Below are 11,695 nucleotides of genomic sequence, written 5' to 3'. Positions count from 1 at the left end.
CACGTGTGCTCTGGTCATATCCGGGGACTCTCTGGAGGTGAGCATGGGTGTGGGCACGTGTGGTCTCTCTCCTGTGCTAACCGTGTGCTACCTGTGTATCTCTCTGACTCCAGAGGTCAGACTACTTTGTAACAGTGTATGTCTTGCTTCTGAAATAGGACTTGTCAGTAATGTACTGTGTTCTTTCTCTCTGTCCATCTGTCTAAGACTGACCTCTGTGATTGAGTGTGTTTGTCTGTCTTCCAGGGCATTCAGCCAGGATTTCCTGAATAACATACTCCTCAGCAGCCCAGCCAGCCTCTCCTGTCATGGCAGTTTTTGGGGTTTTGTTTTGTTTCATTTTGTTTTTCCTCTGTAACATCAAGACTGCTGAATGCTCAGTCCTAAGGACATGTGCTGGCCATGTCTGACTGCCCCTCTGCCCCTCCTGTTTAGAAGCTGCTTGAGTTCAGCAGGTCAAGGCCCTGTCCTGGTTTTTGGTTCCATGCTCATTGTTAATGGCATAATCCTCCAGTGGTCATGACATACTTTACTGTCCATTGTGTTTCCGTGTGTGTGTGTGTGTGTGTGTGTGTGTGTGTGTGTGCGTGTGTGTGTGTGTGTTCCATAGCTACCTGGATAGAAGTGGTGGGCCCGCCAGTCAACCTCTGGCATTCTCAGGGCACTTCAGAGTGTAGGAGCCTAAGTGGACTGCAGGAAAAACTCAGGTGGGAAATAGAGGCCATTGGGCCAGTTGTTACTTGTACTTAACTATATATGTGGTTTTCACCTTGATACTCCTCCTGTTCTCCCTGCTTCCAGTCCTCCTGCCCTAACACACTTAGGTTTATGAGCCTCATATTGTGGAATCACACAACATTGGTGTGTTTCCAAGAGCCAGACTGCAGTTCTCTTAAGTTCAGTAATGTCTGTTTATCACTGCTGTAATAAGGGATTCGGTCAGTCCTTGCTGACAATTCACAGCAATTGTGACTTTGGTTGTATCAATGTGATCAGGAGATGGTATTCGTTTGCTTTAATATGTTCCAGATAGTCTTTTCTGTCTATAAACATAGAGAAGAACTATTCTCTTACATCCTGATAAATAACAAAACATCTTGTAAGTAGCTAACTAAACCATACTTTTTCCATGAGATTAAAGGTTATATAATGAGAACTCTAAACCAAAAGAAAAAGAAGACATAAATGAAGATAGTTGTAGTGTGTGAAACCAAGTGCCGGGCGGCTCCCAAGGCATCCTTGACATGACCTCAGGTGTCTTCCTCCCTGAACAGAGTGCAGACAACACAGATGGGTTCTTCTCAGACATACAGATAGAAGGAGGTAGACAAGAATCCTGGCTACAATTGGAAAGGAAGTTTACCACAGCTCCTGGCAGGGTGTACACCTGCCACCCTCTGTGCAGCTGGCTGTTAGGTCTCTGGTCTTCTGAGAGATAAGAGCACTCCTTTTGTTGGTAACCATCTGGGCCAGATGACCTGAAGACCTGCTCTTCCAGTCCCTGTCCTTCATGATGGGAAAAATCATAGAGAACCTGGAGAGTAGGTAGACAGTGCTGAGATTTGTGGTTTCTCAAGCAGTAACTCTGAAAAGACCTTGAGTGTCATGGATCAGACCAAGATCCCCTGAGCCACATGCCTGGGAACCAAAATAGGAATATAGTCTGGGGGAAGATGTTTGGAACTGGCTCCAGAAAAGGACACACATGTTTTGGACATATTAGCCCTGCAACTCTTCAGAATGTTCTATGATCTCTGACCTTTGCCTCTGCCTGAGACACTCTCCTCCCACAATACAGTACCTTTAGGAGATCTTGTACTCTTCCTAACTAGGGGTCTGGCCACCGCTTGCCCATCTCTGTATATTGCCCACCTACAACAAAAGGTGGTTTGGAGGGCATAGTCACAAACCCAAAAATGCAAGTATACTTCCTTGAGGAAGTCTAAGGCTTCCCCACAAGTCTACTTACCTGCTGCTTGAGCCCTGTAGTCACAGCACTGTCTCCCAGGTCTGCCTGAGGTACTACGAGCATGAACTTGTGGAGCTGGCCTGCCAGTGCCCTGCTGTGGTCTGCTGCCGCTGCTCACCCACCCAGAAGGCGCACATCGTGACCCTACTGCGTCAGCATACCAGAAAGCGCACCTGTGCCATTGGTGAGCGCACCACCTTCAGTCATGCCTTGGGTGGGTGGTGGGATAGTGTGCCACCTTCCTATCAACAGTGAAATGTGACAACCACCTTTTCAACATTTACAGACAAAATTGTGTTGTCTCTAAAACTGACTTCATCTACATTATATTTATACTACCAGTAGTATCAAAACAAACATATAATGGAAAGATGATTTACTTAAACTTCAACTCTTGGTGCTTCCCAGGTGATGGAGGAAATGATGTGAGCATGATCCAGGCAGCTGACTGTGGGATTGGGATTGAAGGGAAGGTAGGTGTGTGCTTTCGTCACACACACAGCACATGTGCTCCCTCATCACATGACCTGTTCAGGCCAGCCCCATCCCAGAGAGGTCAGCAGTCGCTCTGTCCTTTTGGTCTTCAGGCCCAGCCATAGATTGTTGGTAAACACAGGAAACTAGCATCCTTCACCATCCTTATGCTTGGAGTGTCCTTAGGGCTCTATGAGGTTCTCTATGCTCATGAGCCCAGTCCAGGGTCACTGATTCCTCTCACACCTTCATTGGGCCTTGCCCAGCACCTCAGCTCCTCCCCCTGCTCCATATGGTCCATTCTGTGCAGGTAACCCTTCTTCTTGCCAACTCAGCCAGGGTTGAGGTTTGAGTTTGTGGCAAGCTTGACTGCTCCCTGTGTAGTCACCCAAATATAAACACACAGCAAGAACTAGAAAATTTGCACAACTTGATTTTGTCTTTTTCTCTTTTTGGGGAGAGGGGAATTGGTTTCTCGAGACACGGTTTCTCTGTAGCTTTAGAGCCTGCCCTGGAACTCATTCTGTAGACCAGACTGGCCTCAAACACACAAAGATCCTCCTGCCTCTGCCTCCCAAGTGCTGAGTGGGATTAAAGGCGTGTACTACCACTGCCCAGCTGATTTTGGCTTTTTCTTTGGCTGCTCTGTTCTACTCTCCTTTGTGGTAGTTTTGAAAAAACAGAGGTAGGTTACTTTTACAAATGTAGGAACAGAGGTTTGGAGAATTGTCTTGGAGAGGCCTGGGACCATGTGATGGGGTAGGGCGTCCCTGTAGCCAGTGCTACCCCTTCCCATCTTACTGCCTGTGTTGCTGATAGAGCAGCAGCTGATACCTGTGCTGATGCACAGGTTCTAGTGCGGGCTCCTCTGCTCCACACTCTCTCATGCTGGATGCCCTGCCCCAGGTGCTTTTTAACCCAGATGAGCTCTAAAACTCAGCTCTGTGTGCAGTTCTCAGTATGTGCTGTTTCTCAGAGGCTCCTTGTGGTTCTTCAGGAGGGGAAGCAGGCTTCACTGGCAGCCGACTTCTCCATCACACAGTTCAGACACATCGGCAGGCTGCTCATGGTGCACGGGCGGAACAGCTACAAGAGGTCTGCAGCACTCGGCCAGTTTGTCATGCACCGGGGCCTCATCATCTCCACCATGCAGGTAGCAAGCCTCTGCAAGCATGCCGCAGCAGGCAGGGCCTTCTCTGTGCCATTGTCGTGGGAGGTGATCACAGTATCTGCTCTGTGTCATTGCATTCTAATGAGACCCCTGTGTAGATGTGGTGTGAATGTGACCACAGCAGCCGTGCCTAACTTAGGTATCTCCTCTTAAGGCCGTGTTCTCCTCAGTCTTCTACTTTGCATCCGTCCCGCTGTACCAGGGATTCCTCATGGTCGGGTAAGTGAGTCAGATGCTCTTGGTGCTGTTCATCTTCATGGATGTGAGAACTCTTTTATTTGCTATTTGGAGAAAGACGTGCGAGTGATCCTCAGGGTGTTCTGAGTAATTGCTACATATAAGCGGTTAAGATGACTGACTGCCATAAAATCTTATGTTGAGTTTGAGGAAATTTGAAAAACACCTGGACACTTGAGCTTTTTAAGACTCTGCTAAGTTTCTCACTAGATTTTGTTTTCTTGGGGAAGCCATAATTTGTGTCAGGAACCATGGCAGATCTGAGGTTTTATAAAAGGGCCCCATAGCATAATGAGAGGGGCAGAACCAAGGGGCGGGTACATGCCAGCACTGCCATCAGCAGGGGTTGAAGCAGGCAGGCCACAGCTGCAGGCCTCCTAAGCCTGCCCCGTCCCAGTGAGGATATAACTGTACCATGAAGGGAACAGGACCAGCCACTAGCCAGGAATGGAGGCCTAGAAAGCACGGGGGTGTCTTCTTAGCTTTGGGAGAGAATAAGTAGTAACTAGTCTGTCCCTAACAGCAACAAAACTGCCTCTACAGCAAGTGCTTCACAAGTGTGGAGTGCCTGAAAGGAAGACTCCAAGTAAACAACGTCGTTTCTGCCATCCTCTCCTCAGTTGTTACACCTAGACCATACACAGAAGTGTGGCTGTTCGTGCCCACAGATAAAAGCTGTCCCCTCCACTTTCTGTCTGTGCCCATCAAGGCTCGTCACTCACCTCAAACCAGGGCTCCATCCTATAACCAGAAAGCACTTGGAAAGGACAATTTGTAGCTGTGACCTTGATGTCGCCCCAAGAAGTGGCTGTCCTCCTGACTTCCCTGTTTGGCCTGTGAGGACAGCAAGAAACAGGAGATTCAGGACCGTGCTGGCTCAGACTGGAAAGGATTGGCTTGGGTGCCACCCTCCACTACACCGTATACCAGCACCTTTCTCCACAGTGCTCAGCTGCCCTCCTGGCTGGTAGAGGGCAGACAAAGCAAGTTCTCTTACAAGTTGATATGAGTACGTCCTAAGTGCACAGGACAGCTCCCAGAACTCCTAATAACTTAAGCTAGGATCGGGGGTTTAGGTCTCTGTTAAATGTCAGGTCCTGTGAGTCACCGTCCTCTGTCAGTATCTGCTCTCTGCGGCAAATGCAGTGTCCTCTCTAGACTTCTTCCTTCTTACACCTCACTACATCATCAAAGCAGGTGTGCCTGTGGCTTTGCCACCACAGCAGCATGTCTTTCCCACAGTACAGCCGCCCTCTGTCAAGACTCTCAGTATCCTGTTGGGCCCACCCGGAGTCCATGATGGTGTCTAATGGATAAGTCCTTAGCGTAACTGTAAAGCGCCTGCACACTAGTGCTGACGAGGAGTGTGGGTCTCTGGGAAGCCAGTACGTTTCTGAACACATTGTGATATCATGAAGAAAAGGAAGGCCTCCCATCTCAGAACCAGACGTGTTTACTGCCTCTCACCGTCATTTGGCTGTGGCTTTGGGAAATGTGCATAATCCCCTGAGCCTGTTTGACCCAATAGGAAGTTATAGTGAGGAGCTCAAGTGGTACTGTACAGACAGGCTGCTTGTAAGTGCCTGGCACAGAGCACAGCAAGTCATTAAATAGGCCTCTGCTCTGTGACTAGAACCAGACCAAAGAGTGACAGTCTGTACAAAAATTGGGACAAGCTGAGCATAGTGGTACATGTATATAAATTATCCCAGAACTTATGAGGACCATTTTGGGTCTGTAGTGAGTTCCATTCCAGCCTTGGCTACAGAGTAAGGCCCTATGTTAGAAAGAGGGCAGTGGATGTTTTTACCAGTTTTATTTGTGATAAGCCCAAATTGGAAATAACCAAGATATATTTACACAATGAGTGTGGCTTATCCATCATGAGGTATCACTCAATTGTAAGGAAGGCACTGTTCACAGCCATAGATCTCCAGGGCATGGCACAGAGTCTGGAAAGCCGTCCCTAAACTTGCCTTCTGCCTACATCTCCACAGTAGCCCTCACATGACAGAATGGTTTAAGTACAGGCCTGAGGGCTAAGTGTAGTTGACAAGACATGAGCATGCCAGTGGGCTGGGTGTTGTAGTAAGGTCTGCCATCGGGTACTGTGGAGATATTGAGATGTCTCTGTATTAGATGATGAATGTATGTCTGCAAGGATCATTCAAAGTTTAATAAGAAGACTAGACCTGTGGTCCAATACTGTGTAATCCTAGCTCTCAGGAGGCTGAGGCAGGAGGATCCCAAGTTCAAGGCCCACCGTGGCTTCCTAGGAAGTTTCAGTCTTTCCTTGGCTGTGAGAACCCTGTCTCAAAAAATAAGTTTAATAAGAAAACTCTTACATTAAATGGATGCCTCTCTCTGTAAGAGTCTGTGATTTATATGACAACCCTGTGCTGGGCTCTGGAACCAGACTCAGGAAGAATCTAAATTGGTGCCACCTTGGGGGTTTAGGTTTGTTTTTATAAGATTGTGTTTTCTGGGTTTTGAGACTGACCTACCTCTGAGTCTAGAAACGTTGTCACAGTTTTGTCGCAGACATTCACCAGGCTAACTCAATGTGGTCTTCTTGCTTTTCTAGGTATGCAACTATCTACACTATGTTCCCAGTGTTCTCCTTAGTGTTGGACCAAGATGTGAAGCCAGAAATGGCAATTCTCTACCCAGAGCTCTACAAGGACCTCACCAAGGTAAGACCCCAATGCCAGTCTCACCCAGTGAGAACACATCAGGGCTGGCCTTTGTGTATTCCAGCACAATAGAGACGGCCTCTGTCCTGGATAGCGTAAGAACTGTATGGCATGTAGCAAGCATTAGAAAACATTTTGAAGTATCGTTTTTAGGAAACAATTTTCAACTCACTGTAATAGTCATGTGATGTTGCACATAAGAGGTTAGTGAGTGTTCTAAACCATTTGTTAGCTTTTGTAAATTTAGCAAAGTCATCCAAACCTGTGCCTTGAGTCTTACAAAGGACCTTCTCTAGCTGTGGCTCAGCCTGCCTAGCACTGTCCCCATGTGAGAGGCTGGCCTCCTTTGCTCCGTGCAGAATGCAGCCCTCTCCAGCTGCAGATCCCTAGAGTCCGTGACTCAGGATTTCCTGTGCATTCCTGGGTCTCTAGTTGTGAGTTTCAGAATTGCACCTTGAAAGTGGTTCGTGTATGTCTCTGTCCTGGAGACATACGCTGTTCTGTGGAGATAGTGCAGAGTGTGGTCTGACCTGCAAAGACTAAAGCTGCCACCATGAAGAGGCCCCACTCAGCTGGGAACAGCACTCCTAAGAATAAACTGTTCCTAAAGAGGTTTGAAGTTGGCCATGTATTACATCGAAGCATATTTTTAAAGATAAAAACCAAGAAGACAAGAATAGAGGAATAGCTGAGCCCTGCACATACAAATTCTTAAAAATTCAGGATTTTCTACATGGCTAGCTTTTCCTAAACCAGAAAACAACTCCAATTTAAGGCAGTATCCATATGATATAGTGAAGAAGGAAATAGATTGGGTGTTCAAAGAATTAGTTGCTGGTCCAACCGACCATTAGCAGATTAGGATGTTGCCTAGCTAACTGCTAACTAATGGACTAGACTGTAGTCCAGCTGACTGCCAACCAACTCCCTAGACTGTAATCTAGTTGATAGCTAACTAACAGACTAGACTGTATGTAGTTCAGCTGACTGCTTACTAACAGACTAGACTAGTTCTGCTGACCATCACCTCACCAGATAGGTGTTAGGTAAAGTCGCCTTACTTTAGAGATTTAATGGTATTATAATTACTAAATTTATAAAACTTAAAGCCTCTTAAAAGAGCTATAAAGTATCCATATAATTCTGTTTTCAGGTTAAATAAATTTTTGTCTTTATAGCATAAAATAACATAAACATCAACTATTGTCATGATGATAATGTAGTTGTAGCTACCAGAAGAGATTTCCCAAATTTTTACATATTACAACCATAAAAGGAACACTTTGAATCTAAAATTCTAAAGTGAGACTAGGATCAGAATATGGCCGTAGGAACAAAAACTGTAGGAATTTATTGCAAATGGTTAGTTTTAGTAGCTCGCTCATTTGCTTATCTCCAGATATTCTGCAAATGTTTGATTAACAAAAGAAAAGCAGAAACCAGCTCTTGATACAACTTTAGACATCCCATCCCCCCTAACCCCACCCTTCTTACATCTAGGCAGTCTGCATCCCTTAGAATTGGACACTGTAGGTCATGTTGCTCAGCTCTGGCACTCAATAGGGCGCTGTAGATTGTGTTGCTCAGCTGTGACACTCGCTAGGACACTGTAGGTCGTGTTGCTCAGCTGTGACACTCGCTAGGACACTGTAGGTCGTGTTGCTCAGCTATGACACTCTCTGGCAGGTTTAGGATTCTCAATAGCAACAGTGAAGTAATGGGCAAGCACAGTCTTCCATGGGCATTAGAGGAAACATGGCTTTTACCACTTGTAGCAATTTAGTCCTTGTATCATTACAGGCACCCAAATTATCTAGTAACAAAACTATGGATAAGGTCACAAGTGTCTCAATAGCTCATTGTCTCTATGTATGCATCATTAGTTCTCACCATATAAACTCAAGGAGTTTCTTGTGCAGTCTGAGCTGGGTTGCATTTCATCCAGGTGAAGTCTCCATCTTTGTACAGAATTTAGAATGTCTCAACATCCCAGAATGATGCCTGCATTATTTTAACAATTCAGCTTCCCATTTTCTCTAAGTTCTCTTTTCCTGTGATCCAGAAAGCTGTAGTTTCTATCTTTGTAGATGTACATTACACATCTGGTATACTTCAAATCCTTCAAAAACAAAATCATAGTAATTGGATTAAGTTGAACTGTCTTGTCTTAATTGGAAGAACCATTTTGAAGCTTTTCATTTCTTCTGAACACTTTGGCAAGACACCCACATGACAGCTCTTTCCATCCTTTAATAATCATGGAACCAGAGATGTGACACCATGTGCCCATGTAGGAGGCACCTACTATAATTGAAGGACATGCTTCTGATGAGCCTACATTTTAGCAGCCGGAAAAGAAAAGAAAAAACATATTTTGTGGTAAATGCCAGGGTGGTAGCAGAGGACAGCAGCTTGAAATAAGCATTTCTAGCAGTTGCCCACCGCTGATTTATCCAGATATTTTCAGTTGCTCATCCAAAGTCAAAGCAACCAAAGGAGGTACTGTGTTCTTTGCAACAAATACCTGTGACTTAGTCACCCTTCTGTTGTCATGAATAGACACCATGACCAAGGCAACTTATTAAAGACAGCATTTAATTGGGGGCTTGCTTACAGTTTAGAGGGACAGTCCGTGACCAGCATGGCAGGGAGCATGGCAGCAAGTGAGCAGACATGGCGCTGGAACAGTAGCTGAGAGCACACACATGATCCACAAGTAAGAGGCAGAGAGTGAGAGTTTGGGCCCGGCATGGGCTTTTTAAATCTCAAAGCCCACCCCAGGTGACAGATTTTTTCCCCCCCAACAAGGCCACATCTCTTAACTGTTCACAGAACTGCTCCACTAACTAGGGACCAAGTATTCAAATTAGAATCTTTGGGCCTATTCTCTTTCAAACCAGCACACACTGTTTTCTATTAGTCAAGGGTATAAACAGTGCATGCATTCCAGATCCACTGTACTGTTCTAATCAGATCTGCTAACTGTGGGCCTAAACATTTGTTGGTCTGTTTCTCAGCCTAAACCGTACCTGCCCCTTCTTATATGTCACCAGGTGTGGTTTAGGCCTTGGCGATAGAGATGGCGATAGTATCTGTTCATTAAATGGTTGTTAAATGAATGAGAGAGTAAAGCAGTCAACTACATGAAGGGACACCATTTCCTTCATTCTCAAAAAATACCAGTTTCCTTTCCATACAGAAAAGAATGTATTTATAACTGAACTATTTCTTGTTCTTTTAAAATCCAGTTTATGCTCTGAACTGTTAAGCATTGCTTCTCTTGAGGTCACTCAATCTCCACAGGAAATTGATGTGCCTGGGACCTCCCCAGCCCTGCAAGTTCCTCCATGTCCTGGGTGGACACACTCTTAGAGAGCTAAAAGTGAGTGTGAAAACAGGCTACAGAGGTGATTCCGCCAGCTGAGACAGCCCATACTTGAGGTGTCTCTGCTTGGCTGTGAGTTTGGCTCACGAGTCACAGTTTTACATCATTGATTAATGGCAGAAATAATTGTTTTTTAAACAGTTGTAAGTAATTACAAATGGCCTTTCATAAGAACCCTGCAGCTGTCTACCATTTCTTCTTTCCTGTAGAATATTCTCAAAATGATTCTATCTTTTAAAAATCTGTATATGTGTCCTTGTATAATTTTTAAAGTAATGCTAAATAAAACCAAAAGTTAAAGGCACAGAATTTTACAAAGAAAAAAATTTTTGATTTCTTTTTTAGGTGCCATAATTATGTTGAAATTTCAAAAAAAGATAAAAATATGTGATTTCTAATATACTAACAATAGTTAGACCAAAAATTAATATCATTTTATTAATATAAACAAACAGAGCACTTAAATATTACTGATAAAGTATGCAAAACACATGCATTGGAACTATGACACACCTCTGAAAGATTTTTAAGATGGAAAGGGGTGTGCTAAAGCAGCATAATTCACAACTTCATTCTAAGGCCTATACACCCACAAATAACTGTGCCTGTCACCCAGAGAGCATCACAGAAAGCTAAACTAGTCAAAAATCACAGATCATGGAGAGCCCACCCCCAGCAGACACATCTAAACACTGCTCCTGCACCTAAGGTTCAGGGACATCTCAGAAGAGAAAATGGAAAGATCATAAGAACCTGAAGACTAGAAAGTCAGCTATGAGATTGTCTTGTAGAAATGACAAGGAAGCACCACCCATGATAGCTCAACAATATGACTGCTTAAACAAGACCTGAGCAATGACAGTACCAAACAAGGGGAAAGCCGTGCAGCCCCACCCCTAGAGTAAGAGCTGCGGGCCACTAACGAATGCTGGGAGAAGGAGAATTCCTCTCTCCTCTCTAATTGGTTATTCAATATAAGATGATTAGCTCTGCAATCATAACCAAGCCACCCAAATGGACTCAGCAGTTTGTATCTATATATTTATATACACATATTCATATGCAGTATACACACACACACACACACACACACACATTCAAAGAAAAAGGCCATCCATTTGAGAAGAAGTAAGGGAGTTTGGAAGGGGGAAAGGAAAGGGGGAAGTGATGTAATTAGATTTTTGTTTAAAAATAGACTTTAAAAAAAAGAAAAGAAATGTCAAAGTTCCCTGTACTTTGAACTCCTGTGTCTCATCTTAAGCTGGTGAGGAACAGGAAGTTTGTGCTAGCTTTGTCATAGTCGCCAAGAGCTAGAAGCAGCCAGCTGTTCCTGGAGCAGGGAGTAGATAAGCATTCCAGTGACTGCAGGATAGCTGTGGTGGACTGTTGTTCCAGTGACTGCAGGATAGCTGTGGTGGACTGTTGTTCCAGTGACTGCAGGATAGCTGTGATGGTGCTGCTGTGTGATGTGAAGTGTTGTGCAGAAGAAGGGAAAGCAGGTCACTCATACAGTATGCATCACAGGTGGATCTGATCAGTGTTTTGCCAAGCAAAACTCAACTCTGCATTGCTTTGATCCCTCCCCCTAGAATCTGGAGAGGACAGAACCAGAGGGCAAGAGCAGATCAGTGTTTGACAAAACTTTGTGGGGTGGGATGATCTCAGGGGGTTTGTGTCTGCCACTGTGTTATGGATACCTCACTATGCTGGTCAGCCCCTTCAGATGTGTACACAGCAGAACAGATATTGGAATGATGGAATCTAGG

The 11,695-nt window shown here is 44.9% G+C and overlaps 1 protein-coding gene across 2 annotated transcripts in view; it reads left to right on the top strand.

The window, feature by feature from the left end:
* Atp9b (ATPase phospholipid transporting 9B (putative)) overlaps nt 1-11,695 on the top strand; it is a 204,261-nt gene that overhangs the window by 184,020 nt on the left and 8,546 nt on the right. For both annotated transcript variants that reach the window (XM_005356314.3, XM_005356312.3), the window contains exons 22-27: nt 1-37; nt 2,009-2,153; nt 2,378-2,442; nt 3,441-3,596; nt 3,769-3,833; nt 6,436-6,544. In XM_005356314.3, coding sequence (XP_005356371.1) covers nt 1-37; nt 2,009-2,153; nt 2,378-2,442; nt 3,441-3,596; nt 3,769-3,833; nt 6,436-6,544 — 577 coding nt within the window. The remainder of the gene's footprint in view (nt 38-2,008; nt 2,154-2,377; nt 2,443-3,440; nt 3,597-3,768; nt 3,834-6,435; nt 6,545-11,695) is intronic.

The sequence above is a fragment of the Microtus ochrogaster genome, chromosome 18 (assembly GCF_000317375.1).
Source record: "Microtus ochrogaster isolate Prairie Vole_2 chromosome 18, MicOch1.0, whole genome shotgun sequence".
NCBI lineage: Eukaryota > Metazoa > Chordata > Mammalia > Rodentia > Cricetidae > Microtus > Microtus ochrogaster.
Note: the sequence above shows the minus strand (reverse complement) of the source record. Positions and strands in the feature narration are given on the sequence as shown.